The 27730-nt window shown below is 61.3% G+C and overlaps 4 protein-coding genes across 6 annotated transcripts; 2 read left to right on the top strand and 2 right to left on the bottom strand.

The window, feature by feature from the left end:
- On the bottom strand, window positions 721-6992 carry FIZ1 (FLT3 interacting zinc finger 1). The gene is given in 4 exon segments (XM_018063052.1): window positions 721-2787; window positions 2790-2982; window positions 4700-5051; window positions 6742-6992. Coding segments are annotated over 4 exon segments (1749 nt in total). The 5' UTR covers window positions 6966-6992; the 3' UTR covers window positions 721-1807.
- Window positions 7194-10386, top strand: ZNF524 (zinc finger protein 524). 3 transcript variants are annotated; one of them, XM_018063054.1, is made up of 2 exons: window positions 7194-7301; window positions 9320-10386. In XM_018063054.1, exon 2 carries the CDS (start codon window positions 9359-9361, stop codon window positions 10154-10156), a length of 798 nt encoding a protein of 265 aa, XP_017918543.1. In that variant the 5' UTR covers window positions 7194-7301; window positions 9320-9358; the 3' UTR covers window positions 10157-10386. The 3 variants fall into 3 exon arrangements, with proteins under 3 accessions (XP_017918543.1, XP_017918544.1, XP_005692990.1); XM_018063055.1 differs by having other exon boundaries at window positions 7296-7659; XM_005692933.3 differs by lacking the exon at window positions 7194-7301 and adding an exon at window positions 7949-8211.
- Window positions 12054-21999, top strand: ZNF865 (zinc finger protein 865). Its single transcript, XM_018063051.1, is given in 4 exon segments — window positions 12054-12173; window positions 18357-19272; window positions 19274-20028; window positions 20031-21999. Coding segments are annotated over 3 exon segments (3144 nt in total). The 5' UTR covers window positions 12054-12173; window positions 18357-18382; the 3' UTR covers window positions 21530-21999.
- Window positions 24453-27517, bottom strand: ZNF784 (zinc finger protein 784). Its single transcript, XM_018063050.1, is given in 3 exon segments — window positions 24453-25468; window positions 25471-26221; window positions 27423-27517. Coding segments are annotated over 3 exon segments (963 nt in total). The 5' UTR covers window positions 27501-27517; the 3' UTR covers window positions 24453-25334.

Raw genomic sequence — 27730 nt, 5'->3', positions numbered from 1 at the left:
GCCACTCCTCACCCTTTGGTCTCAGATCAGGTGTCACCTCTGCAGAGAAGCACCCCCCCACACACACCAGACCACTCTTCCTAAGGTGACACAGCCCAGCCATTTGTTTTCTCAGGGAGTAATTTTGTTCGCTGCTGGATCCCCAGGGGGAATTACAGTGCCTGGCACTCAGCATAGGAATACAATCTAGTGTGTAGAAGACAGTGTGGAAAGTCTGCTCGCTCTCAGAAGGGCGGATCCTAATCTAGGGGAAGGACGCTCAGGGACAAATTTGGTTGCCTGGGAGACAGCACCTAAGGGGCGGGGCCTTTAGGTGTTTAGGGGGCGTGTCCTGTGGGATTGAGGGTTTCTAAAGCGTGTGTCTGGTCCCAGGGGGCATGTCCGTCCGTTGGGGGTGGATTTTGCTTTTCAGAGGCAGGGTTCCACTCGGATGATATCTAAACCATCCCTGACATTAAAAGAGTCATACACTGGGACTTCCCTGGCAGTCCAGTGGTTAAGCCTCCACGCGCCCAGTGTAGGGGACACGCGTTCGATCCCTGATGGGAAAAATTAAGATTCTCACATGCCACGAGGTGGTAGGCAGTCTCTGAGGGATTGGAGGACTCGAAATGTCTCCGGCGAAAGGAAAGCTCTGTCTTTGTCTGTCTCCCTGCCGTAACTCAGGGAGGGAGAAGCCCCCACGTCCCTAAAAACCAAGGATCAGGACATGAGACGGGAGCAGCTGAAAGGACAGCGTTTATTGGGGTCCAGGAGGAGCTGGGGAGTGGGGCGAGGGGGCGAGGTCAAGGCTCACAGGGGACACTTCCCCAGCCAAACCCCCCTTCCCCTTGGCGCTGGGAAGAACACGGAGACAAACTGACGGAGATGGAAAGACTGACAGGTGCTACAGCAGAGCGAGAGGGGCACCCCGGTGAACCCCACGCCCCACTCTTGAGCTCACAGAGAGGGGGATGACGCGGACCGGCCCCCAAGCTGGAGGGAGGGAGGAATGTCTGCCCTATTCGCTCTAAGGAGTGGGGTGCAGGCCGCAACCCGCACCCGCCCATTCCAGCGGACAGGGGGTGGAGTCTACGTGCATCCCGATCAGTCCATCCTACAGGGGGCGGGGGGGTGTCGGATTCTGAACCAGCCTATTCTAAGTTTTGAGGGGCGGGAAAGATCATTAGGGTCCATCCATTCCGTAGTAGGGGAGCGAGACCGGGCAACTACCCTGGTCCTCTTTCCACACAGGGTATAAGTGACAGGGGAGGAGGCAGATTCCGGCTATATCTGTTATCTGGGGGCACCAGTGATTCCTGGTGGGTAGCATTTGCGGGGGGATCCAGGGAAATCCGGGGACATGGTTCCCCCCATTCTCCAGATCTAGGTGGTTGGAATGATGGCTCTTAGGAAGAGGGGCAGTCTTCCCTGGGGTGGGGAAGGGGGTGCCCATTTTTTATTATTAGGGCCCCCAAGAGGAGAAGGACTTTTGGAGACCCCTTTGTCATCCCCAGGTCCCCACATCTTAGAGGCCGATTAACTTGGGGGTGCTCAGCACGTGATCCAGGGGCCTCGAGGTTAGGAGTCTCTCCATAGATCCGGGACCCTCGAGGTTAGTCTTGCCGCCTACCAGGTGAGGGGCCCGTGCAGGCGCTGGGTGGTCCCCTGTCCTCCAGCCAGGGTCCCCTCTTCCCCGGGCCCGTGCCTGGCTCTGGAGGGCCAGTGGGGAGTCTCCCTCGTGGTCCCTAGGTTCCCGGGGCCCGGGGCCTGAGTCCAGCCCGCCGGGGAGGGGAGGTCGGATGGCGGGGTGCACGGCCCGGCCGAGTCAGTCCATGCCCCGGTGCAGCTTCAGGTGTCTGGAGAGGTTGCTGAGCGTGATGAAGCCTTTGCCGCAGACGTGGCAGGGGAAGGGCCGCTCGGCGCCGTGCAGCAGCCGGTGGCGCTTGAGGTAGCACTCGTGACGGAAGAACTTGCCGCACTCCAGGCACGGGAACGGCTTCTCGCCCGTGTGCACCAGCACGTGCCGCTCCAGGTCGCGCGGCGAGCGGAACAGCTTCTCGCACTCGGAGCAGCCGAAGATCTTCTTGCCGCGGCCCGAGGCAGACGCGGGCTCCCCAGACGGGGACTCCCCCTCGCGGGCGGGCGCTGCCGCCGCCTCCGCGCCGCCCGCGCCCGCGCCCTCGCCGTGGCTGGCGCGCCGGTGCTCCTCCAGGGCCGCCAGCGCCGCGTACAGCGCCCCGCAGTGGCCACAGCCGTAGGCCGCGGGGCCCGAGTGCGCCTCCAGGTGGCTCGCCAGCGCCGCCGCCGACGCGAAGAAGGTCCCGCAGTCGCACTGGTACAGCGTGTCTTCCGACGGCTCCGCGGGCGCCTCGCCGCCGCCCTCGGGGAGCAGCACCCCCAGCTCAGGCACGCCGCCCCCGGCGCGGCCCAGGAGCAGCCCGCCGTCCCAGGCTGGCTGAGCCTCGCCGCCCTCGCCCGCGGCCCCGGGGGCCCAGGCCTGCGCCGGGGGCGCGCCGGGGCCCTGCAGATCGTGGGTCAGCTTGTGCCGCTCCAGCAGCGCGGGCGCGTTGAAGTCGCGCTCGCAGCGCGGGCACTTGAAGGGCTTCACGTCGGTGTGCGCCGCCCAATGGGCCGCCAGCTCACGGCCCTGGTCGAAGCGCCGCGCGCACGCGCCGCAAGCGAACGGGGGCAGGGAGGCCGCCGCTGCGGCCGCCGCGGCCTCGGCCAGCCCCCAGCCCCCAGCGCCGGCGCCTGCCCCCTCTGGACCCTCGCCGCTGGCGCCGGCCCCGCCCGCCCCCGCGCCCCGCACACCGAGCAGGGCCCCACGTTGCAGCAGACGGAGCAGGGCGCGCTCAGGGCGGGCAGGCCTGGGCCGGGCTGCAGCGGGGACGGGAGCGCCCCACGATGCTGGCGCTTGAGGTGGCGGCCCAGGCTGGAGCGCGAGGAGAAGCGGAGCTCACAGACGAGGCAGCAGTACGGCTTCTCACCAGTGTGGACGACCTGCAAGGGCAGGAGGGAGAGCCCGGCGTCAGGGCTGAGAGTCTGGCCCCAGGGACAGAGTCTTGGCCTCCCGGAGGGATGCGGGGGAAGCCTCCGGCCAGGTCCACCGGGCCAGGATCTAGCTGCGACCCTCTCCTCATTCTCTGCGTCCGGCCATTGTCCGCATTCTTTTGGTCCCTCCAGCCTCAGGACTGGCTGTTCCCTTTTCCTGTTATGCTGTTCCCATGGCGAATTCCTGCTCTTCCCTCAGGTCTCAGCCGGAGCATCACCTTGCCCTGACTTTCCTACCTTGTCTGGCAGCCACTGGACTGGAAGAAGCACAAGCTTCCCGGAATCAAGATTGCCGGGAGAAATATCAATAACCTCAGATATGCAGATGACACCACCCTTATGGCAGAAAGTGAAGAGGAACTAAAAAGCCTCTTGATGAAAGTGAAAGAGGAGAGTGAAAAAGTTGGCTTAAAGCTCAACATTCAGAAAACGAAGATCATGGCATCCGGTCCCATCACTTCATGGGAAATAGATGGGGAAACAGTGGAAACAGTGTCAGACTTTATTTTGGGGGGCTCCAAAATCACTGCAGATGGTGACTGCAGCCATGAAATGAAAAGACGCTTACTCCTTGGAAAAGTTATGACCAACCTAGATAGTATATTCAAAAGCAGAGACATTACTTTGCTGACTAAGGTCCGTCTAGTCAAGGCTATGGTTTTTCCAGTGGTCATGTATGGATGTGAGAGTTGGACTGTGAAGAAAGCTGAGTGCCGAAGAATTGATGCATTTGAACTGTGGTGTTGGAGAAGACTCTTGAGGGTCCCTTGGACTGCAAGGAGATCCAACCAGTCCATTCTGAAGGAGATCAACCCTGGGATTTCTTTGGAAGGAATGATGCTAAAGCTGAAGCTCCAGTACTTTGGCCACCTGATGCGAAGAATTGACTCATTGGAAAAGACTCTGATGCTGGGAGGGATTGGGGGCAGGAGGAGAAGGGGACGACTGAGGATGAGATGGCTCAGTGGCATCACGGACTCGATGGACGGGAGTCTGAGTGAACTCCAGGTGATGGTGATGGACAGGGAGGCCTGGTGTGCTGCGATTCATGGGGTCGCAGAGTTGGACACGACTGAGCGACTGAACAAACTGAACTGGTAGCCCAGAGCTTTCCCCCTTTCCTCCTTCATAGCAGATGGTTAATGGTGCTATTGCTGTTTTAACTTCCTTCCCCAAATCTCTTCCTTTCTAGATCACCCTCGAATGTGAATTTGCTGACTGTCTACCTGGCTATGGACCACTTTCGATGGAATGTAAGTTCTCCGGAGGCACGGACTTTATTGATTTCATCCTGGTAGCCCCAGGATTGGGAACTGGGAAATCAGTTGATAAATAATTGCTGAGTAAAGGAATTAAGTACATATACGCTAAATCTATCTTTAAAAACTGTACGGGAAGATGAACACAAAGTTGCAGATGCTGGCATATGAGCAGAAGCACAGGACAGGGAAGGGGCAAATTTACTGTGAATGTTTTAGTTCCTGGGTTGGGTGGTGACTCAAAGAGAAACACCTCATAGTTTCACTGGTCAGGATGCTTCGATGGGGAGGGAGGGAGGAATTTTCTCAGGGGCCAGCTGTCTGCTATTGCCCACAGTGGGTCTCCGGGACTCCGAGGGCAAGTCCAGCACAGCGAGGCCAGCCTAGGGCCGGCCTGCAGGACTCACCTGGTGATGCAGCAGGCCGGTGGAGTCTCGGAACCCCTTGGGGCAGGCGGAGCAGCGGTAGGGTCGCTCGCCGGTGTGCGAGCGCAGGTGGTTGGCCAGGTTGAAGCTGTGCTTGAAGCCCTTGCCACAGCGCGGACACGCGTGGGGTTTGAGCGCAGTGTGCCGAGCGAAGTGGCGCCGCAGATCCGAGCGGTAGCGAAAGCTCTTGCCACACTCACTGCAGTGAAACGGGACGCGGGGGGCAGCAGCGGGCGGAGCCGGGGCCGGGGCCCGGGCGGGGAGCGGGGGCGCTGGCAGCGGCGCATCATCCATGGCGGCGCGGTGCAAGGGCAGTGGCGGGTGGGGGCTCTCTCTGGAGCAGGGAGACATGGAGGGGGGTGAGGGAGTCACCTCCCCATCAGCCTCCCCAATTAGGCTCCTTGGACTCAGAGACCTGCCACTTGTCCCTAGAAATCCTGCCAATTACCTCCTAAGCCACGCCCATCTGTCAAAGGCCACGCCCACTGCTCTTAAAACCCCTCCCACTCTCCTTGGACCTCCCCCCACTCCCCACCCCCCACCACTTATTTGCCTATCTTCCCAATCACTTCTAAGCTGGACTCCCACCCTGCTCCAAGCCCCACCCACTGTGGTTAAGCCCCGCCCACTCGCACTCAGGCCCCACCTACTCCTTCCAAAGTCTCCTTGTTCCTGAAGCCTGTTGTACTTCTGAAAGCCACCCCCTCTCTTCTTTGAAGATGAAAGTCATCTTCAGAGGAAGGCTGACATTCTTAGCCAATGAAAGAACAAAGATTTTGGGTTAAGGGCATATGAATCAACCTTCCAGGGTGACCATGACTATCCTTGAGAAAACCAACCGATTCTATTTCCATCCACAAAATAGGATACTAGGAGGACCTACCTCAGGAGGTGGTGAGGACCAAGCAAAATTGTGGCCACACGCGCCAAGTGCTTACTGACCGCACAGCAAAGACTCAACAGCTAAGCTGTTTTGATTAAATGATGTCTGCTAAATTCCTCCGAGCTTCCTCTTGAAGTCCCTATCTCTTCTCCAAGATCCACCTCCTAAATCCTGCTCACTTTTTCCTTAAGCTCAGGCTTTAGGTAAACCCCTTTCTTTCCAAGGTCCCATCACTCTCCCTCTCTTGCCACCTCAGCCATTCCTCTCTGACACCATCCCCATCTTCTCTAAGTCATTTCACCTGCAGTTATAAAGACCTATTTCCACTAAAGCGAAGCGAAATCGCTCAGTCGTGTCCGACTCTTTGCGACCCCATGGACTGTAGCCCACCAGGCTCCTCCATCCATGGAATTTTTTAGGCAAGAGTACTGGAGTGGGTTGCTATTTCCTTCTCCAGGGGATCTTCCCGACCCGGGAATCGAACCCATGTCTCCCGCATTGCGAGCAGACGCTTTACCGTCTTAGCAACCAGGGAATCCCAATTTCCACCACGGACTTTCCACTAAAGACGCCCCCAAATTACACGCTTAAGCCCCACCCCCCTCCACTATGCCCATCACTTTCTGAAAGCTTCATCCCTAGACAAACTCCACCCCTTCTAGCTCCTCCCACCTCCACAATGAACCCTTTTCCCCACTCAGCCCCAGTAGGGACCCTTCAACCTAGGGCCCGCCTACCAGTCTCCCGGAGCCACGCCCCTTCGTAAAACCTCGCCCCTTGCCCAAGCCCCTCCCATTTCGACCACAGTCCCGCCCACTCGCGAAGCCACGCCCACTCAGCCTCCTCGTAGCCATCGCTCCGCCCCGGCGCCGCTAAGCCCCGCCTCCTCCCCACCCAGTCGCCCGCGGGGCTGGCCCCCCTCCCCAGTCCGTTCGGGGACCCAGGCCCCGAGAGCCGGCCTTTTGTGCCCCTCCCCCCTGTCCCTGAGAGGTGCGGGACCGGGAGCCCGGGGTAGGGGCAGGTCTGGCTGGGCCCGCGGCCCGGCGAGTCCACCTTGCTCGCTCGGAGCGGGGTTTCTGGAGCCCTGAGGCGGCCCCGGGAGGCCGGGAAAGTCAATCGGCTTTCCTCTTTAATTACTTACACCTCCCTCTGGGCGCCGACATTTTGGGCAGCGGGGGTAGCGTCACTTCCACCCGGGGGGCCCCTCGACTTCCGCCTCGGCTCCCTTCTCCCCCACACTCCCCCTTCCTCCCGCCTTCTTGGCTTCTCTCCTCCCCGCCGCCCTCCCTTCTCCCTCTTTCCCGTCCCTTTCCCAGCTGCTGGAGGGTAGAGAAGCCAGGGCGGCGCCATCTTGAGTGAGGGCATGAGGAAGGGGCGGGGCTTAGGGCGACCCTCGGCGCCATACAGACTAAGGGCAACAAGCTACGAGCGCGCGGCCTCATTCCGGCGTTGTCGACGCTGGTGGGTTTTAACAAAGATGAGGGCAGATTTGATTCCCTCGTCGCAGCCTCAGGCTTCTCCTGGGTAGGACGTCGAGTTGCTACAGGAAAAAACAGACTTTGAAGTTCGCCGCCTGCGACAGAGACAGGAGGAAAGAGCGGGCTCCATCTTGTGCTTTAGTCTTCCAGTGGGTTTGAAGCCCATCGGGCGCCATGTTAACTACGGGAACCCGCCGCCATTTTCCCGCTTCTCCTCCTTTTGGTACTTTTCTTTGATTGGGTCACCCGGCTGGGTCCTTTGTGGGAGGACGATATTTCTGTTTATAGGATGTGTTGGTGCGGTAATTTTTTCCCGCTCGGGGCCAGCGAGAGCGGTGGGTGCGCAGGAGCGGCCGGCCTACGGGGACGTGACCGGCCCTTAGGACCCAGCGCGTGCCCTTTGTTCCCCGCGGGCCGAGCCGGGCCGGGCGGGGGCGCCGAGGGCGGGGCGTCCACTCCGAGGGGTGGGGCCGCGCGCGCGCCGCCGGGAGGCAGGGTCCCCCTCTCCCCCACCCCTCCCGCACCCCGGCCTCGCGCCCCCGCGCGCGCACACTCGCGAGTCCAGGCGGCATGCAAATGAGGTACCCGAAAGGCGGGGGGCCCGGGTTGGGGGACGGGAGCGGGCTAGGGGAGGCCCGGGGCCGTGCGCGCCTGGAGCGCGCCCCCCACCTGCTCCGGCTCGCGCGACCGCCGAGGCGCGCGCGCCGACCTCGCGCCCCGCCGAGCCGGCCCGCCTGGCCGCGCGCGCGCGCAGACCCCCTTCCTGGCTCGGCCTAGCAGTCCGCGGCTCGGCGCCGCTCATTGGCCGCCGCCCCCGCAGGGCCCGCCCCGCGCGGTCGGGGCCGCCGGCCGAGCGCGCGCCTGCGCCAGGGGTGGAGGAGGGCGAGGGTCTAGGCCCTGTTCTAGAGACCCGGGTTCTGGCCTAGGCAACCCCCCAACAGAGGGAGCCGTGTGGTCACGGAGAAGTGGCTGCCCTTCTGTGGGTCTCACTCTGGGTGCCTGCTCTAATGTGTTTCTCGCCCTTCACTTTAGTACACGCTGGTTCCCTTGTCCCAGGCCCTGGTGGTGGTGCTGATGGTAGATCGTTTGGTGCTTATTACAACCGGCAACCCTGCTATGTCCATTTTGCCGAGGTGGGAACTCGCTCGGAGAGGCAAGGCCACTTGCTAGTTAACAGCAGAGCTGGATTCAAACGCAGGGCTAAGGGACCTCATGAGGTCCCTTGGGCCCATTTCTTATCACTTCCTGAGACACCGGGGTCCCTGAGATCAAGTCCTGACCCAGCCGCTTACCAGCAGAGGGAGTTTGCAACCTGTGCCTTCGTTTTCCAAATTTGCAAAAAGGAGGTTATATACCTTTATTCAGAGGGTTGGTGTAAAGCTTAGTTACAAGCCATGATAAGAGCTAATATTGTCTAAGGACCTCTATGTATGAAAGTGTTAGTCATTCAGTCCTGTCCGACTCTTGCGACCCCATGGACTGTTGCCCGTCAGGCTCCTGGGTCCATGGGATTCTACAGGCAAGAACACTGGAGTGGGTTGCCATTCCCTTCACCAGGGGATCTTCCCTACCCAGGGATGGCGCTCGGTTCCTCTGCATTGCAGGCGGATTCTTTACTGTCTGAGCCACCAGGGAAGCCCTTTGCGTACTGAGCACTTTTCGTATATTATCCTCATGGCACGTGTGTGCGAGTAGGTGCAAATACCCTGTTTTGCAAAGGCTTAGCTGTGGCTCAAACAGGTGAGCGCCTTGCCCAAGGCCACCACACAGAGAGTGAGTGACAGGCTCAGGAATCTGAGCTCCAGAGCTCTGATCAAACCTCTGGCTCCAGAGCCCAGGCTCTTAACAGCTCTGACATACATCCTCATCCACAACTCACCTTGTCAGGAAGAGAGAGAAAACATTTCTGAGGCCTCGCTGGCTCTTCTCTCTGTTCTGAGGCTCCAATACTGGCCTGCACCCTCAGTTGGACTCTGTCCCCCCAGGAAGAGTTTTCTTTATTTTTACTGGTTGACCCTGAATGTCTAGGAGGAGTTAGGTCTGGAGATGCCTGTGGGGCTCAGGTGTTTAGCGACTGGTACAGAATTATCCTGCTATTTTACCCACTCGCTTGGCTTTAATTGCACGTTCAGCGGATGTCGGCCATGCCCTGGTCGACAGACTGGAACCCAGGAAGTTGTCTGGGGGACTAGGGCTATTCCAGACCACCCTGCATTGACAGCTGCCCCTCTCTCCTCTTAGCCCGGCTCCAGTGCCCAGACCCAAGCCCCCCACTGCTCAATGGACACCCCCAGCCCAGACCCGTGGCCTTCGCCTTTGCCTGAGGAAGAAGAGAAACCTCTGGCCTTACCTCCTCCTGTTCCCCGGGGCCGCCGAGGCCGAAGTCTTGGGGGGGCCACCTCCTCCCACCGGACGCTCAAGGCCTCCCTCCCGCGCAAGCGGGGCCGCCCCGCCAAGTCAGAGCAGGAGCCCCCCCTGGCACAGGGGGTGAGCGCCCCGGTGGGCAGTGGCGATAGCAGTGACCTCCTGCTGATCGACGATCAGGGTGTGCCCTACACGGTCTCCGAAGGGTCAGTGGCCAGCGGGCCCGATAGCTCCGGCCCCGGCCCTAAGAAGGCCCCGCACTTCTGCCCGGTGTGCCTTCGGGCCTTCCCCTACCTCTCCGACCTGGAGCGTCACAGCATCTCACACTCAGAGCTGAAGCCGCACGAGTGCAAGGATTGCGGCAAGACCTTCAAGCGGTCCAGCCACCTGCGGCGGCACTGCAACATCCATGCGGGCCTGCGGCCCTTCCGCTGCCCGCTCTGCCCGCGCCGTTTCCGAGAGGCGGGCGAGCTGGCCCACCACCACCGCGTCCACTCCGGCGAGCGCCCCTACCAGTGCCCGGTGTGCCGGCTGCGCTTCATGGAGACCAACACGCTCCGGCGCCACGCCAAACGCAAGCACCCCGAGGCCATGGAGGCACCTCTGTGTCCTCCGGACCCAGAGCCTGAAGCGCAGTGGGACGACGACGGTATCCCGGCCACGGCAGGGGCCGATGACGACGAGGAAGAGCTGGAGGGGAAGGAGCTGGCCTGACCCACACCCCCGGCCACAGCTCCCTGGGCCACGTTTAGAGCTGGGCGTGCCGCGGGTGCGGGGCCTGGGCAGCGAGGCCGGGACACCTTGTCTGGTGGTCTTCCCGTTGTGGGAGTGGGCTGAGGGTGCAGACCTCAACTTCTGGACCCTGCTGCCTTCTACCACCCTCCCCCGGACTGACAGGCCTGTGGAGGCAGGGACTGTGGAAATAAATCTCTGCCTACTGCCCACTGGTGTGCGTTCCCTCAGGGTCCCAGGGCTGGCCCCCTTCTCCCTTCCAGTGTCCTTCCGCCGCTGCACCACCCCAAGCCACGTGCTTCATTAGCTTGGCGCTAAAGAATGGGTTGGGAGAAGCTTCTGCCGCCGCTCCCATCTCCAGCGGACCCCAAAGCATTCCCCTTAAATGTCCACTCAAGTAAAACATAGAACCTTCCGTGCAAACGTGACCCCGAGTCCCCGTTCCCCGCGTCATTCTAACCAGATTCCATTCTAACCAGCCACCACTTTGGCCCATCTTTTTGTTCTGGAGCTGTTTGCAGAGACACAATGGAATTAACAGTTGCGTGCCGTACTGACCACTCCAGTGTTCTTGCCTGGAGAATTCCAGGGACGGGGGAGCCTGGTGGGCTGTTGCCTATGGGGCCGCACAGAGTCGGACACGACTGAAGCGACTTAGTAGCAGCAGCAGCAACTAGATAAGGAGTGACCTGGACTGGCAGATCTCAGGATGTTGCACAGTTAGGTGACGGCTGTGGGCGGGGCCTAGGATAAGGGGGCTGAGGACGGGGAGGGGCTTAAGCAAGTGGGCGGGTTGGCGGGCAGAAATTGAGAGCCTTTAGAGGGAATGGATAGGTGGTTTATCCGACGGGAGGGGCTTCAAGGGGAAACTGCAGGAGAGCAAAGTGTTGGGACAGGTAGGACTTGAACTGTGAGGATGCCGAGCGGTGGATATAACTGCTGTGCAGGCCAAGGGGAGAGAAGAGGGTCCTTAAGAGAGGAGTACCGAAGGAGAGTCCATGAGGAAAGCAGAGCTTAGGAGGAAGGGCTGGAGAGACTCGGGCTTAGCTGCTTGAGGTGGGGCTGAGTTAGAGGCGAGGCTTAGAGCGAGTATACGAGAGGGGCCGTGTAAAATGTGGTAAAGCTGTGTGGTTCGAAACTTCAGCCTGCGTCAGAATCACCTGAAGGGAGTTTTAAAACGCAGGTCCCTAGGCTCTACCCCCAGGGTCTGTGATTCGGGGAAACTGGGGTAGGGGACTGGGAATTTACATTTCTAACGAATTTCCTGTGGCGCCGCCGCTGCAGGTATTCAAACCACACTTTCAGACCCCCTGACTTAGGGAAATGCTTTGGAAGTGCGAAACAATTGAACGTGAAAGCGGTGAGAGAGGCGGGGGCTTAAATACTGATAGCGGAAAAGGCGGGGCTCACGCTCAGGGGCGTGGCTCGGCTCCAGAAGCTCCGAGAGGCGGGGGTTACCAGGGAAAAGGGGGCTTCCTGAGAGTGGGGGCCTTTGAGACTGGGAAGTACCCGGCAGGCTTCAAGGGCTGGGTCGACGAGGGTGGGTTCTGAGGCGGTGGGCGGGGGCTATGCTAAATAAGCTCCGAAAGAGGAGTCGTCGGGGCTGGGGCGGGGCTTAGGCGTTATTTTGCATAAGGGGCGTGGCTTAAATGAGGGGCCCGGGGCGTGTGGGCGGTGCCCTAGGAAGGGGCAGGCGCACTGCGCTCCGATCGCCCACCGGAAGCGGGGCCGGCTTCCCCCTGTTCTTGAGGCCCCCGAGCCAGCGCGCAGGCGCACTTCTCCTTCCCGGTCTCCGCCGCCGCCTCCCCTTTCCGCTCCTCCACGCCGGCGCCTCGGAGACGGGCGCGATTTCCGCTTCCGGACGGGCGGGCAGGCGGGCGGCGCGGGGCTGCCGGGGAGGGGGAGGGGGCGGCACTTCCGGTCGGGCCCTCGGGTCTCCCCGGAGCGGCGGCGCCTCCTCCGCCTCCTCAGCCTCCTCCCGGCGGAGACCCCGGCGCCGGTGAGTGACGGGGCGCGGGGCCCGGGGGCCCGGGGGCAGCGTGGGCGGGGGGTCCCGCCCTGGCCCGCCTTGGTTCCCAGAGCGTTCCTATCAGTGTTTCTCGCGCCCGGCCCTCGTTGGGGGGCCCCCAGAAGACTACTCCGGATAGCGCCCCATTACCGCCCCCCGTGCAGGACAGCTACCAGAGCGCTCTCATTCGTGGCGATCCCTCAGCTGCTGCCAGGGCCCCCCACAAGGCTTTCTCATAGGTTCCCTTTCTACACAGCCCCCCCGCCTTTGCTTCCTGAAGGACAGCCCCCCAAATGCCATCGGCATTGCCCGTCCCCGTGCAGAGCAGCTGTCCGTGAACCCTCCCTTTGGTATTCCTGTAGGTTGCTTCGCAAGAGTGTGGTATTAGTGTTTTATAGCAGACCCCTATTTTCTCTGTCCACGCACAACAGCCCCCAAAGCTCCTAACCCCCCCCCCCAACGCCCCCTTCGTTACTGTAAAAATACATTGCATTCTGATCAGCGGCCCAAAATACCTTTTTTCGGTTTCTTCCCGCCCCTCCCCGCAATAATCCCCCTTGAGAATATTGCTTTCGATGACCGACACCCTCACTCCCCCCTTCCATAAACAGCTCCCCCTAGAGTTGTGCTCTCACATTCACACCCTCCCCCCCCCCTTCAGGTAGGAATAGCTGCCGGTTTAGCCCCAGGCTCCCCTGAAACGCCCCCAACCCCGCCCTCCTCGGGGTCAGCGCCTGTCTGGGGTCCTCCCAGGGAACGGCACCCCACGTGAGGCTTTCCCCTCAGAAAGCTCCTCTGCCCCTGGCCCTAACAGCTCGCATCCTCACCTGCAGCTTCTCCCCACGCCCCTCCTGGACTCCCCAAGGAAGACCCAGCTTCGGCCGCCTCTTCCCTTGGACATGCATTCGTTCACTCTTCACTGAACGAATATGCACTTGCTGTTCCAGGTCCAGGGTGTACAGCGTGAAGGACAGAGAGCCATACAGTCTTTGTTTTGTGGGTCTTTACAGTCTGGTTGAGACAGATCAAAAGCAAGTAAACAAGATCGGTGCTGTTTTCTGGGGTTTTTCTGAGAGCCTTATGAGCTACTTCAGAGGTGAAACCTGAATTAGCACAGGCAACCTCTCCACGGAAAGGTCTGGGTGAATTGTTCCAGGCAGAGGCCCTGAGGTGGCTGTGAGCATGCTGATGGGAGGGGCAGCAGGGGAGGTGGTGAGGTTGGAGCAGAGGAGTGGAAGGGAGGGTGGGGGGAGACAGTGTGATCTCACAGGGCCTCAGCGGTGGGGGCGTTGTGATCAGTCACCTGGCCTTGGTCAGCTCTGCGGAGCCCAGAGCATTCTTCATTTGCTCCTTCTTTTCCTTTGTTCAACAACTGTTTAATGAACACCTGCTACACACTGGGGATGCAGCAGAGAACAAACCAGACAAAAAGCCCTGTCCTCGTGGAGTGCATATGCCAGCTCTGGGGCAGACAATTAAAAAGCAAAATATAGATGTTTGGGTGAAAGAAATACAGCAGGGTAAGAGCATAGCAGGGCCGCAGTGTCAGAGGAAGTGACAGGAAGGGCTCTTTCAAGAGATCCCTGTCCCCCCAGCACGGAGAAGTTAGATCTGTGTGTAGACTCCTCTCCTGGACAGCTGCAGTCCCCCGGGAGGAAGGGGGGCTCCTTAATGCTCCCCTCCCCCGGGAGTGAAATGGTTAAGAGCATGAACCCTGGCTTGCACTAGCCTTCATATCTCTGAGCAGACCACTCCCTATTTCCAGGCCTCATTCATTCACTCATTTAACATATTTGTCAAGACAGGCCCTGTTCTAAGTGCTGGAGCTAGACCAGTGAACAAGTCAGATGCCAAATCTTGCCTGCTTGGAGCCCACCTCTGGGAGGGGCAGTCCAGCAACAAATAGAACATACGGTGGTGGTACTGACTGGAGGGCATGGCAACCCACTCCAGTATCCATGCCTGGAGAATCCCCATGGAGCCCTGTGGACTGCAGTCCGTAGGGTCGCAAACGCACATATGCATGCACTGACTGGAAAGGAGAGAAGCGGAGGAGGCTGGGGTGAGCAGGAATGTTGCTGTGGGTGACAGGTTACAGTGGTCTTGGAGCACCTGGTTGAGAAGACAGCGTCTAAGCAAAGACGTGAAGGAGATGAGGGGGTGAGAGAACCGTGTGTATGGGAGTCCCAGCTTTCCAGGCAGAAGCAACAGCCTGTGCAAAGGCCCTGGGGCAGCGATGGAGCCAGCATGTGGCCAGAGCTGCCAGGAGGCAGCTGGGGCTGCGGAGGTCTCTGACCTCCTCTGAGATGTCACTGCAGGTTTTGAGCAGAGGAGCAACGATGACATGGTTCGGTCTTAGTCTTCCTGTTTACTAAGTAAGAACAATAATAAAGCTTATCTTTTTCCTTTTTTCGTATTTATTTGGCTCAGTCGGGTCTTAGTTGTGGTGCGGGGGCTCAGTAGTTGCGGCATGTGGGATCTTCATTCCCCAACCAGGGATTGAACCCACTTCCCCTGCATTGCAAGGCAGATTCTTAACCACTGGACCACCAGGGAAGCCCCACTAATGCTTATCTTGCCAGTCTGTTGTGAGTTTGATTGAAACAGGCATATGAAACACACAGTGTGGTTTTGGTTGCATTGAGTAAATGCCAGTGGCTAGTCCTGGGGTTGTGTGGAGGCAGAGTGAATGGGCAGAGTGAATTTCCAGTACAAAGTGGAGTGAAGGCTTTTTAAAAATTTTATTTTGGAGAGAGAAGTATTGAAAGACAGCATGGAAATTCCTTGGTGGTCTAGTAGTTAGTACCCCATGCTTTCACTGCAGGGGGACCAGGTTCCATCCCTGATCAGGGAACTAAGATCTTGCAAGCCATGAGGTGTTACCACAAAAATAGAAAAAGATAAAGACAGCATGTTGTGAAGATAACAGCATGTCTTCTTGAACCTCACCGCTGGCCTGCGATTCCTGGCCCTGCCACTTGTTGGTGGTATGACTTTAGGAAATTAATTGACCTCTCGGGCCCTCAGTCTCTTCCTCTGTAAAATGGAGTTAATAATCTGAACCATCTTCTAGGGTTATTGGGAAGACTCATTGAGTCAACACATATGAAGGATTTAAAAGGGTACTTCCCATATAGGAAGCACTCACTCAGGGCTCCCCGTTACTGTGTGTCACTGTTACTGTCATTACAGACGAGAATCTCATCACAAGGCAGCTTTATTGCACCAGCATGGCCCACAGGTGTGGGCATCAGGGGCCTGGAATCCAACACTTGCTTTCCCCTCCTTGGGGAAATGACCCCTCCAACTTCTCCATTTCCTTCCTTGTGCAGTGGATCCAGTGATGTACAGGACGTTAGGAGGCATCGGGGTGATGTTCCACGTGAAACCCGTCAGACAGTAAACAGAGTTGTTATTAGGACTGTGACTGCGGTTGCTGTGGGACTCCTGCCGCTTGGGAGGGGCTACCCCCTCAGGCCACTCTGCGTGAAATCCACCATACATTTCCCCTTAGAAAGACAGCAGTTTAAGACTCGGGTCCCCAGAGACAGGAAATGTGGCTCCTTTCCCAGTGAAAATAGTTGTGAGCTGGGTCAGTTTTGTCTTTCAGTCCCACCGCCTGCATCTCTCAGCCGAGAAGTCCTTCGGCATCTCACCTGCCCTGGAGGCCCTCTTCATGACATCATTCCCACCAGAACTCGTCCTCCTGGGCGCACCTTGACAATATCAGCTCCATCTCTGCTAAATGCCGCCCCCTGCACCCCACCCCCTGGAAGTTCTGGTCAGCACAGTTGATTCCCTTTATTCAACAAATTTATATCAGTAGACACCAACAGCTATAAGTTTGCCTCTAAGCCCAGCTTTAGCTGCATCTCCTAACTCGTTACTTTTCCATTTTTGTCCATCTGATTTCCCACTGGTGATGAGGGAGGGTGCTGTTTAACTCCCACATTTCAGCAAATAACTTACCGAGTAGCCACCCTGTGCCAGGCACTGGGCGCCCAGTGGTAAGACAGAGGCCAAGTCTTAGATCTCTTAGGCGAGGAGACCCGACAGTAAAGAGACAGCACGAGGAAATAAGAGCAGTATGTTGGCAGCAGTGGCTTTGGTGAAAAAAGTGTGGCAGGATGAGGGACGAACGTCCCCTCTCCTGGAGGCGACATCGACCCGGAGCAGAGACCTCAAGGGGGTTAGGGCAGGGGGCGTGAAGTCTGGGGACGAGGGTCCAGGCAGGAGGGAGCAGCCGCACCGCCTCACCGCTCCATGTGTTCAGAAAGGTAACCCCCCCCCTTCCCACCCAGCCCCTGTAGAAATGCCCCTCATAACCCAGAGAGCGCCCCCAAAGTAAGGCTCCTGCCCTCGCCCCCCGCCCCCGCCCCCCCCGCCCCCCCCCCCCCCCGGTTCCTCCCTCGCCTTCCTCCTCAGGGAACCACCTTGTATGTGCACGTCATGGCGGGGATTCCAAGGGTGCTGGTCTGGGGGAGCGCCCCGCAGCCTTAGGTGTGCGCTTGGGGTGGGGCGGGGCTTCATCGTGGGACCCCGCCCTGGCCCCGCCCCCTCCACGTGCCTCCCCGCTGTCCCCTCCCCAGCCCACTCCAGCACTGCCTCCTGGACTCGGCTTTGCCCACAGGCTTCCACCAGCAGCCGGCCACGCCTTTGCTCCTTCCGGAGATCAGATTAACCAGCCGAGTGTGAAGGGCATGGGCTGCTGAATCGCACCCAGGGACACCCGGAGCTGGAGGCTAAAAATACTGACCTCCGGGCAGGGGTCGGGGAGGCACTCACTTTTCACCTGTCTGGGAACAGAGGTAGCCAGACGGGCAGGTGGCCGCGGACGGGCCCACTGACCACTGGGTGGGCTGGCCGCAGGGCCCCAGGCCCCAGCGGAGGGGGGACGGTGGCTAAGAAGCACGCCTGACCCAGCGGGCCCTTCTCCCCGTGGCGCTCCACCCGCTCAGTGGAGGCGTTTCCCAGGGCCCCTGGTGGGTGTCAGGCCGAGATCAATTGCAGGGGACACTGGGGGTTGGGGCAGACAGACGCTGGCCAGCTGCAGTCTGGAAGGAGAGGTCCTAGAAAGGTGCTTAGAAAATGACTGCTGGGTGGAGGGGGCGGGAGTTGCCCCCAGGGGCGAGGGCGCGAACCCCCGCTCCTGGACCTTCTGCCACCATGCTCCTCCCAGACGCTTGATGCCCGTGAAGGTACAGGCAGCTCCAGGGACTGGGCCAGCGAGCTCTGCCAGCCAGCCCCCTAAGTCCCCCTCCTTCTGGGGGTAAGCGCCCCCTTTACAAGCATAGGTCAGACGGGGATGGGGCTAAAATCCTGGCCCGGCATGTTTCCTACTGTAGCGTGTTTTTCCTCTCAGGCCGGCAGCGTCTCCCTCCTACCTGGTAGTGCAGGAACTACCCACATGGCCTTCGTCCCAGCTCCACCCACCCCACCCCCACCCCGGCCCAGCGTTTGTCCTGACTTTGTGTTCCTACTATGAGGACGAGAATCCCCTCCAGAGGGCCCCGAGTGTCCACCCGACCCACTGTAGCTTGTCGGGTCCTCGCATCAGCCCTGGGAGACAGGGACATGCTTTGTCACCTCCACGTGTAGATGGGAAGGTTCAGGCACAGAGAGGTTCGGGAACTTGTCCAGGGTCACACAGTGAGAGGCTAGCAGGGCATCATGGCCACCCTCTTAATCATTCTGATAGAAACTGTTCTTGTCTTTTGGCAAAGGCAGAACGTGAGGGGTTTGGGAGCACAGGGCTTGGGCTAGTGCGTGTGTGGTGGTGGGGGCTACAGAGCAGAGGGCCTGGGGGACCCAGCCTGGAGGCCTGAAAGTGTTTGCACAGGGGCCTGAGACCAGAGTCTGAGAACAAGGCGTGCTGGTGTTGGGGATGGATTGAGATGTATGGGAACCGCGGGAAGAAGAGAGAGGGGGAATCTCTGGAGGAGAGGGGAGACGAGGGCCACAGAGGACGCGGGCAGGAGGTGGCAGGCCGAGTGGGAGAGGTCAGCCTGCCAGCGGAGCCCGGGGGAAGACTGCTCGGTGCGGGGGAAGGACAGAGGGACCGACAGGCGAGGACGGATAGTGGGGGTCCCGGCTGGTGCCTGTGGCTCTTCCAGGGCCCGCAGCTGGGGGACCCCACGCGGCCCTGCCTCCTGAGCCCCGCTCTCCTCTCTGCAGGGTCCCCCGTCTCCCCGCCGCCCAGGATGGAGGCCAACCCAGCGGGCAGCGGTGCCGGGGGCGGCGGGAGCGGCGGCCTGGGCGGCGAGGACGGGGTCCACTTCCAAAGCTACCCCTTCGACTTCCTGGAGTTCCTCAACCACCAGCGCTTCGAGCCCATGGAGCTGTACGGGGAGCACGCCAAGGCAGTAGCCGCGTTGCCCTGCGCGCCGGGGCCCCCGCCGCAGCCGCCGCCGCAGCCACCGCCGCCGCAGTATGACTACCCGCCCCAGGCCAGCTTCAAGCCCAAGGCCGAGGCCCCCTCCTCGTCGTCCTCCTCGTCCTCGTCCTCCTCCTCGTCCTCGTCGTCGTCCTCCCAGGCCAAGAAGCCCGACCCGCCGCTGCCCCCCGCCTTCGGGGCGCCGCCGCCCCCGATCTTCGATGCGGCCTTCCCTGCCCCGCAGTGGGGCATCGTGGACCTCTCGGGCCACCAGCACCTGTTTGGGAACCTGAAGCGTGGGGGGCCGGCCTCCGGGCCGGGGGCCGCGCCAGGGCTGGCCGCGCCCCCGGGGACCCCCGGGCCACTCCCCGCTGCCTCGCAGGCGCCTCCGGGTCCGGCGGCGGGAGCAGCAGCCTGCGACGCAGCCAAGGACGACAAAGGCTACTTCCGGCGGCTCAAGTACCTGATGGAGCGGCGCTTCCCGTGCGGCGTGTGCCAGAAGTCCTTCAAACAGTCCTCGCACCTGGTGCAGCACATGCTGGTGCACTCGGGCGAGCGGCCCTACGAGTGCGGCGTCTGCGGCCGCACCTACAACCACGTGTCCAGCCTCATCCGCCACCGCCGCTGCCACAAGGACGTGCCGCCGGCCGCGGGCGCCCCGGCGCCGCCCCCGCTCCCGCCGCTGGGCCTGCCCGCGCCCGCCGCACCCTCCTCGGCGCCCCCCGGGCCCCCCGGCCGCGCCCACCGACGGCAGCGCGGCCCCCGCGGGCACGGGCGTGGGGGTGGCCCCTCCGGCGGGGACGGCGGCGGCGGCGGCGACGGCGGCGGCGGGGGGCAGCGATGGGCCGTTCGCCTGCACGCTGTGCTGGAAGGTGTTCAAGAAGCCCAGCCACCTGCACCAGCACCAGATCATCCACACGGGCGAGAAGCCCTTCTCGTGCTCCGTGTGCAGCAAGAGCTTCAACCGCCGCGAGAGCCTCAAGCGCCACGTGAAGACGCACTCGGCCGACCTGCTGCGCCTGCCGTGCGGCGTGTGCGGCAAGGCCTTCCGCGACGCCGCCTACTTGCTCAAGCACCAGGCGGCGCACGCGGGCGCGCCCGGGCCGCGGCCCGCCTACCCCTGCGAGCTGTGCGGCAAGTCCTACTCGGCGCCGCAGAGCCTGCTGCGCCACAAGGCGGCTCACGGCCCGCCCGCCGCCCCCGACGCGCCCAAGGACCCGGCGGCCCCCGGCGCGCCGCCCGCGCCCGCTTTCCCGCCGGGGCCCTACCTGCTGCCTCCGGACCCGCCCGCTTCCGACGGCGAGAAGGCGGCGGCGGCCGCGGCCGCGGCGGTGGTGTACGGCGCCGTGCCCGTCCCGCTGCTGGGTGCCCACCCGCTGCTGCTCGGCGGTGCCGGCCCGGGCGGGGCCGGGGGCTCTGGCGCCGTTGCGCCTGGCAAGACGTTCTGCTGCGGCATTTGCGGGCGCGGCTTCGGGCGCGCGAGACCCTGAAGCGGCACGAGCGGATCCACACGGGCGAGAAGCCACACCAGTGTCCGGTGTGCGGGAAGCGCTTCCGCGAGTCCTTCCACCTGAGCAAGCACCACGTGGTGCACACCCGCGAGCGGCCCTACAAGTGCGAGCTCTGCGGCAAGGTCTTTGGCTACCCGCAGAGCCTCACGCGCCACCGCCAGGTGCACCGGCTCCAGCTGCCCTGCGCCCTGGCCGGGGCCGCCGGCCTCCCCGCCGCCCAGGGCGCGGCTGGGGCGGCCGGCCCGAGCGGCTCAGCCGCGTCTGGGGCCGCCGCAGACGGGCTCAGCTATGCCTGCTCGGACTGCGGCGAGCACTTCCCGGATCTCTTCCACGTCATGAGCCACAAGGAGGCGCACATGGCCGAGAAGCCCTACGGCTGCGACGCCTGCGGCAAGACCTTTGGCTTCATCGAGAACCTCATGTGGCACAAGCTGGTGCACCAGGCGGCCCCTGAGTGCCTGCTGCCGCCCGCGCCCGGCGGCGCCCAGCCCCCGGAGGGCTCCGGCGGCACCGACGCGGCCACCGTGCTGGACAACGGGCTGGCTGGGGAGGTGGGGGCGGCCGTGGCGGCGCTGGCTGGGGTGTCTGGGGGCGAGGACGCGAGCGGGTCCGCGGCGGCCGGGGGCGGCGGGGGCGCCAGCGCGGGCCCCGAGCGCTTCAGCTGTGCCACCTGCGGCCAGAGCTTCAAGCACTTCTTGGGCCTGGTGACCCACAAGTATGTGCACCTGGTGCGCCGGACCCTGGGCTGCGGCCTGTGCGGCCAGAGCTTCGCGGGCGCCTACGACCTGCTGCTGCACCGGCGCAGCCACCGGCAGAAGCGCGGCTTCCGCTGCCCGGTGTGCGGCAAGCGCTTCTGGGAGGCGGCCCTGCTCATGCGCCACCAGCGCTGCCACACGGAGCAGCGGCCCTACCGCTGCGGCGTGTGCGGCCGCGGCTTTCTGCGCTCCTGGTACCTGCGGCAGCACCGCGTGGTGCACACGGGCGAGCGCGCCTTCAAGTGCGGCGTGTGCGCCAAGCGCTTCGCGCAGTCGTCCAGCCTGGCGGAGCACCGGCGGCTGCACGCCGTGGCACGGCCCCTGCGCTGCGGCGCCTGCGGCAAGACCTTCCGCTACCGCTCCAACCTGCTGGAGCACCAGCGGCTTCACCTTGGCGAGCGCGCCTATCGCTGCGAGCACTGCGGCAAGGGCTTCTTCTACCTGAGCTCCGTGCTGCGCCATCAGCGTGCGCACGAGCCGCCGCGGCCCGAGCTCCGCTGTCCCGCCTGCCTCAAGGCCTTCAAGGATCCCGGCTACTTCCGGAAGCACCTGGCGGCCCACCAGGGCGGCCGGCCTTTCCGCTGCTCCTCCTGCGGCGAGGGGTTCGCCAACACATACGGCCTCAAGAAACACCGCCTGGCGCACAAAGCTGAGGGCCTGGCGGGGCCGGGAGCGGGGGCCGGCCCGTTGCCGGGGAAGGACGCCTGACCGGGGAGTGTGCCTCCCCATCGCCACTCCCATCACACGTCCCCTCCGGGACTCGCCCCTCGGGGGCGCAGACCTCCTCCTTCCGGCCCTCCCATCCATCATCCTTCCGAATTTAAGACAGACTAGCCTCCTCTCCCAAGGCCCATGTCGTGCAGACCCTAGCCTGCCTCTCTCCTCCTGGACCTCCCTGGCCCTCTCCTCCTCCTATCAGACACTGAACTCGACCCTCCGTCCACCCCTGATGTGTACCCCTCTCCAGCCCCCCGCCCCAGCAGCCTTCAGCCCCGCAGTGAGCTGGGTCGTGCCGGGTCTGGACGGCCTCTCCCCCTTCCCCAGCAAGCTGGCCGGACAGCGGAGCGCGAGCGGTTCGGGAGGGCACGGGGTGGGGGCCTGGGTGCTCTTGGTTTGTGGGGGTGGGGGGCGGGGGGCAGACGCGGCTTGTACAGAGCGGAGAAGAATAAATCTTATCAACAGGGCCGCTGGAGTCCCTTCTTTCGTCCCAGGGGAGGGGGTTGAGCGCTGACAAACGGAAGGCTGAGAACTTTGGCTTCCTGGGATGGTGATTTCCCAACACCTTCTGCCTTGCCCTGCCTCTCTCTGCTTTTCCTCATTCAGCTGGTAGTCACCAAGGCTTCACCATGTCCAGGCTCTGGTCTCCCAGTGGAGCGTGCACAGAACAAGACAGGTAAGTCATGGCTCAGGAACCGACCAGGTACCTGGACCCCATCTCCTTCAGAATGCTTTTGTGGTTTGTTTATCCCACGGCCAACATTTCCCCAGGTCCCATCTGCCCAGTCCTTTGATGGACAGTGGGGAAACATTGGCACCAGTGGGGAAGAACCTGCTTGTCATTGCAGGAGTCGTAAGAACCACAGTTTCGACCCCTGGGTCAGGGAGACCCCCTGGAGGAGGGAATGGCAACCCACTCCTGTATTCTTGCCTGGACAATTCCATGGGCAGGAGCCCGGCAGGCTGGAGTCCACGGGGTTGCAAAAGTTGGACATGACTGAGTGACTTAGCACGGGGAAACACAAAGTGGACACGTTCCTGGCCCTCAAATGAGCCGGAAGAGAGCTGGTGAGCCGGGGCTCTGTTTATTATACAGCCCACTTATAGGATGTCTCCCTCTAGGGTGACTTAGTGGAGCATCAGAAGCCCTTTCATTTTTGTCCTCATTTTGGTCCTCAGAGCAGTGAAATATATGCCCTGCGAGGCTGACCTAGCCCACTTTCAGAAGAGGATGCTGAGGTCCCAGAGAAGAAAGGCTCCAGGGATACCTAGCAGGTTCGTAGTAGCCCTGGACCTACAGTCCCAGGTGCCTCAGGACTGAAACCTGGAGACCAAGTCAGGTCAGGGGTCACTGCCTGGGTGAGTCCAGTTTGACTCACGGGAGGGCAGGAAGCCAGTGTGGCCACCTTGCTCTAATGCCGGAGACCCAGCAGGTGACAGACCCGGTGTGGGACTCAAAGTGAGTCACATGGGCGCTGCACACCACGCTGTAGAGGACGTGGAGTCTCCCCGGGGGTTGAGAGCATGGCACACTCTCCGCATCAGACTGGAGGGGCTAACCAGGCTCCCAGGAGGAGCAGGACATCCAAAGCATGACAGGACCGCGGAAGCTTGCCAGGTAATGCAGGCATTGAATTCCAGGTGGAGGGTTAAAGCGTGTCCAAGTCAACCCAGCTGTTCCAGCCAATTTTGAATATATTGGTGTGGCCAGAGACGCCGAGGGTCGGGGACTGGCTCCTGAAGAGCCATGAATCCCAAACAGCGGAGCTCGGATGACCTTGGAGGCTGGCAACCGCTGGATCTGAGCCACTGAGACTTCCGGTTTAGCCCATGGGAGGAAAAAAAAAAAAAAAAAAGACTTGGCTGCCAAACTTTGAACATGAAACGATTTTACATATGGGGACCTGCCTGGTGGTCCAGTGGTTAAGACTCAGAGCTCCCAGTGCAGAGGGGCCGGGGATCAATCCCTGGTCGGGGGACTAGATCCTACATACACACTAAGACCCAATGCAGCCACATTAAAAAAAGAGAGCGAGTTCACATAATATAAACTAATGCAACTTTTGAAAAATTTGGAAGATCTAGCAACGTGGTCTGCGTCCCCCCGGGGCCGAGTAGTCCTTGCTCTCTTTGGACGTGGCATGTATTCTCCAAACTGCTGCAGCACCGTCGCATCCCATGTGTCAGTGGTCCCATTTCACCTCACTGGTCCTGGTGTTTCTCCTCGAAACCCCACCACCTTCCTCACTCACATTATCATGAAGACCCTATAGGCACTCACGTTTGGGATCCCTCCTCGTGGCCACAAGGAGCTGGGGGTTGGTGACAAGGTAGGGATCTGTGTTTCCAAAGGATGGGTCCAGGTGGCCACAGCCTGGAGAGTGAAGAGGGCGGGACCCCAACCTGTGAGACTGTTGTTGGCTTGGTCTTCAAGAGTAGTGATGATGAAGCGTTCAGATTCCAACAACAGGAAATTGATAAGGGATTCGATGGATGGGTGAAGGGTGAAGACGGCTTAAGGAACCCGCCAAGCTGTGTAGCTTGGGTGGTAATGTCCACACCAGGGGTGTCTCCTTGGTGAAAACAGAATTCTCTTTCATCTATTGGGATGTCTTGTGGAGATGTTGTGTGAACAGGAAGAGGCGTGAGTCCTGGGCTCCCCTTCCTGAAGCATACCGATCCTGGGAGCCCCTTCGTATTGCTGAACTTCCCTGACTCCCAGTTCCACAGCTGAACCACATAGCTTCTCTGGATAGCCAGACACTGTCCACTGAAGATACCTCCCCCGACCACCCCCTCCCTGGTTCTAAAGATGAGGAAACAGAGGTTTGAAGAGAGTCACAACTCACTGCTGGGGACAAGACCCCAGGGTAGCCCTCCTACCCGCCCCCCAAAACATAAGATCAACATAGAGAAACCCTTCAGAGAGTCCTTTAATAGGAATAACACTGGAGGCCTCCCACATCCAGCCCCCAGGTCCTCCTCTGCCCCCGCCCCAGTGACTCATCTCCTGCCCCACACCAACCACAGGCCCCCCAGGACAGCTCCATTGGCATCCACCAACCCTTCTGTGGGATAGCCTGGGACCAGCCTGTAAGCTGTTCGCTCCCAACTGGGAGTGGAAGGAAATTAGATCCACTGGGGGCTACTTGGTAGCCCCCGGGAGACCCTGGGCTCTGAGCCGAGAGCTTTAGGAGGGGCGCAGCAGCTGGCTGAGTGTGGGCCAGTGTTTTAGTTGTCTTGAAAGAGGAGTCTGGCTTAGGGGAGGGATCACCATGGGAGCAAGGGTCCTGGTGTCAAAATCCTTGGGGTCAGGCTTCCATCCTTGACACTGTGACTTGGGGACCCTCTGGCTTTGAGGTGACAGGATCCCAGCTTCTTTATTGGAGGATCCAGCTGGCAGACTGAGGACAGGTGGGCAGTCTTAGGGTCAGTGCAATCCCGTGAGGTAGGCGAAAGGGTCCAGCCTGTATCCCCCTGCCTCAAGAAGTGCCCAGGCTCTGCTGTGACAAGTGATGTCTTGTGCAAGGACAAGCTATCGGGGAGGCAGACGAAGCCATGACATCCAGCCCAGGTTCCTAGCACCCACAGGGCTGCCACCGTGCCTTTCTCGGAACCAAACGCAGGGGCTGTGTGACTTGTGAGCGTCCTGAGCCCCGCTGTCCGTGTGCTCTCCCACGCCGGCTGCTCGTGGCCATCTCTGCGAGCTCTGATGTCACCCTGCCCCGAACCCCGAACCTCTCGTCGTCCTCCCCTGCCCACCTGCTCCTCTCCTGCAGCAATGTGCGCTCCCAGACTACTGGTCGACCTCCGCCTTTACTCTGGCCGTCTGCCCACACCCCTTTTCAGGAGGGTTCCCTGCCCCACACCCGCTCCCCGGCCTCTCGGCCCCCGGTGCCAGCGGGCCCCTAGAGTCCCCCGGCCCCGGCCGTGGACGTGGGTCCGCTGGTGCTTGCGGAAGTTGGAGGAGTTGTTGAAAGTGCGGTCGCAGAGGCTGCAGCGGAAGGGGCGCTCGCCGGTGTGGATGCGCGCGTGGACGCTGAGCACCGAGGACTGGGTGAAGCCCTTGCCGCACACGCCGCAGTGGTAGGGCCGCTCGCCCGTGTGCACCCGTTCGTGGTCTAGCATGTCTGAGGAGCGGCGGAACGGCTTGGCACAGAACCTGCAGGCGAAGGGCTTCCCCACCGCTGCGCCCGCCGCCGCCGCCGCCAGCACCACCTCCGACCTCTCCGGGGGTGCCCCGGGCCGCTGCTCTCGAGTCGCTGCCGCCGCCTCCGGGGGCCTCCGAGGGGCCCCCGGCTCCACCCCGTGTCGGTGCTGGTGCCGCAGCAGAGGGGCCAGGGCCTTAAAGGCCCGGGGGCAGAGCGCGCAGCGGTAGGGCCGCTCGCCCGTATGCAGGCTATAGTGGGCACGGAGGCTGGCGGGGCCGGGGCAGCTGTGGCCACACACATGACACCGGCTGGGGTCCCCACCCTGCCCGCCACCCTCAGCCCCCGCCAGGTGACCATGTTCATGGAACAGCAGCTCGGAGACCAGCCGGAAGGCAGCCGGGCACAAGGCACAGTGCAGAGAACCTGGCTCCGGGGGCTCGGGGACCAGGGTGGTGTCTGTCACCTTCACCACCTGGATCTCGATGAGGTCATTCGGGGGGGTGGCCGGGCGGCCATCATCAGGCACCAGGACCTGAGTGGGGAGGGGGAGAAAGAGAGGAGCCTGTGGACTCTGCCGCACCCCACCCCCCAACACGCCCCACTTATTCAAACGCTCTCTGCAGCCTACTGGGCCCCTCGATTTCTAGATTCAGCTCTCTATCCTCTTGGATTCTGCCCTATGACCATCAAGGCTTCCCCTCCTGCCCAAAATACATCACAGATCCAGCCATTTCTCTCCTCCACCTGCACTTAAAAGCCAATCATCTCTTGCCAAGTTTTCTAACCCTCTGAGTGTCTCTGTGCCTACGCCTGCTCCCTTATAACCCACCTCCCCAAAGCAGCCCGAATGACCGAAAAATGGAAAATGACCGAAAAATGGAAATCAGACAGCAGTCATTTTCCCACTCAAAACTGCCATATGACTCCAATTGCAGTTAAAATCCCAAACCGTCATCTAATATCCACCATGACCCAGCTCCTGCTTATCTCTCTGACCCCAGTGTAACTATAAGCCGGTACACAGCTGACTGCTCTCGTCTAAATTTAGCTCCCCTACCCCCCACTCTCTCAGCTCACTCTTTCTTTCCAGATCACAATTAAGTCTCATTTCTTGTCTCTCTTCCCCTTTTCCACGGCGCGCTCCGGAAGAATACAGTTTATGTATTCGTTCGCCTCTCCATCTGGCCCAGGTAGGACTAGTAAATGTCTGTCGAATGAATGAATGTCTCTCATCCTCCCTACTCTCCCATCCTGAGCGCCTATCCAAAGTCACCTGGAACAGTCATTTCTTCCTCCACCCAAATCCTCTCCTGGGCATCAAGACGCATCCCTCAGATCCCTGCAGAATCATACCCCACCCCAGCGTGGATGCCCCAGCTATAACCCCACAGCCTTGTCTTTCAGGGTCACCTTCCCAACCTACGAGGTTCGTTACCCCTAAAATTTCGGAGGCCCCGCCCCCTAATTAGACAAACGCCATCCCCGTGAACTCCTCTCCGACTCCATCAACAGCTCAGATGTCCCACCCACTCCTCCTTGGGGTCCACCCACCCAGGACCCACCCACCACCCTCATTGGCTCCACGATAATCCCCGCCCCCTCGCCCACCGAGAAGCTCCGCCCCCAGAGCCGGAGCCATAAATACCACCCCCGCCCCGTCCTAAGCCCCGCCCCCAGCCCTGCGACCTCCTGCCCTCTCGAGTCCCCAGCTTTGGCCCCTTCCTCGCCCGCACCACGTCCGGAGGCTCCGAGGATCGCGGCTCCAGGGCCGCTGAGCTCGGACTCGGGGGTTCCGGGCGCGCGGCGGCCATCTTCTGCCCAGGCCCCGCCCCCGAGGCCCGTGGTCGCCTCGGGAGGGGGCGTGGCCGGGGAATGGCGTCAGCGCCTCGGCTCAGGCGCACTGGAGGACTGGGCGGGGCATCCAGGGAGCCGGGAAGAAAGTAGTGAATTTCTTTCTAATCACCTGTCAGTGCCCTCAGAAGCCATTCTGCGTGGTGCGCTGGGTGCCAGAGAAACTAACTCGAATTTCTCTTTTTAACCT

The sequence above is a fragment of the Capra hircus genome, chromosome 18 (assembly GCF_001704415.2).
Source record: "Capra hircus breed San Clemente chromosome 18, ASM170441v1, whole genome shotgun sequence".
NCBI lineage: Eukaryota > Metazoa > Chordata > Mammalia > Artiodactyla > Bovidae > Capra > Capra hircus.
Note: the sequence above shows the minus strand (reverse complement) of the source record. Positions and strands in the feature narration are given on the sequence as shown.

Bases quoted from the DNA above. Each gene is read 5' to 3' on its own strand.
- ZNF524 (XM_005692933.3), top strand. From the start codon at position 8,086: ATGTGTTTCTCGCCCTTCACTTTAGTACACGCTGGTTCCCTTGTCCCA. The intron at 8,212-9,319 runs GTGGGAACTCGC...CTCTCCTCTTAG, and splicing joins GCTATGTCCATTTTGCCGAG to CCCGGCTCCAGTGCCCAGAC.